General features: G+C 40.1%; 1 protein-coding gene across 1 annotated transcript in view; it reads right to left on the bottom strand.

Annotated features, from left to right (window-relative positions):
• LOC104705269 (TATA box-binding protein-associated factor RNA polymerase I subunit B-like) overlaps positions 32-1,098 on the bottom strand; it is a gene marked incomplete at its 3' end in the record, with an annotated part of 4,125 nt that continues 3,058 nt past the window's right edge. Inside the window, 3 exon segments of the mRNA XM_010421240.1 lie at positions 32-384; positions 552-685; positions 774-1,089. Of these exon segments, the coding sequence (XP_010419542.1) occupies positions 32-384; positions 552-685; positions 774-1,089 (803 nt within the window).

The following is a 1,098-nucleotide window of genomic DNA, read 5'->3' as shown; positions in this document are numbered from 1 at the left end:
GTCAATCTCAGCGACGATAGCACAGACCCGTAAAAGAATGTAGTAATCCGCGTGAGCCGCGTATATCAGTGCTCCATCATTTTTTTTCCTCAAATATTGAAGATAGTCTAGTCTCTTTACCTTCACGCGAGGCGGTATGTATCTGAACAAATTGTCCCCCATGTCTGTCATTAGTCTTATTATCGCTTTCTCCTTCTCGTGGTTAATATGATTATCTGGTGATGGCGGCTCATCACAGTCGCTTTTTCTTGAACGACGACTGCTACAAAAGTTGTTGTCTCTATCCCTCAACTTGTCATCCTTCAAGGACATTTGGTTAAGTGATAAATCACCTTCGTCCCAGTCTCTTCCCCTCTTGGATGGAATCCCAGACAATTCGAATTCCTACAAAAATGCATTACGTGTAAAAGAGATGGTTTATTAAGATTAAGAAATCATTTATCGTTTATTATCTAGTACTAAACACAATTCAACTAATAAAGAAAACAATCTGCAGAATGGTCAATTCCAATTATGCAACAGTAGAATTTAAAACATAGACAGGTTTTCACCTCGTCTACGGGGTTGTAACTATTCCACAGATGATCAACAGTTCTGTAAGTGTCATCAGTTGATGCTTCTACTAAGCCAGCAAACATCTCGTTTCGCCCGTGCAATAAATATGACGTAAGATCCTTTTCATATTCTGCAAAAGGAGAATTAAGGACACAATTCAGTAATCTTAATTAGGATATAGAGAGCATCATCACGTCGATCGGTAAAGAGGAATCTACCATTAACGGTTTCAGCAGCGACCTCCTTGTAATATTCCGTTTCAAGGTTTTTCAAAAGCTCCACAGTGTCAAATTCTTCAGTTGCTTTCGATAACTCTGCATCCACCTCACTACTACTACTAGCATCATCAAGCAAACCCCCCAAGCTCCGTTCCCAAACACCAAAACCATTGATGTTATAAAGCATCCGAATAGCTACGATAATTATAGACATGACACAGACACGAGTGGGAAACCTGAGCTCGTTCTTGGATAGATACAAATCCGAAGGCATTGACCAGTTCTGTAAGAGACATACCAGATCAAGAAGAGCCGCCTTTTCCTT

Source organism: Camelina sativa, chromosome 8, assembly GCF_000633955.1.
Source record: "Camelina sativa cultivar DH55 chromosome 8, Cs, whole genome shotgun sequence".
NCBI classification, from domain to species: domain Eukaryota; kingdom Viridiplantae; phylum Streptophyta; class Magnoliopsida; order Brassicales; family Brassicaceae; genus Camelina; species Camelina sativa.
The sequence above is the reverse complement of the archived record's forward strand: the minus strand, read 5'-3'. Positions and strand labels throughout refer to the sequence as shown.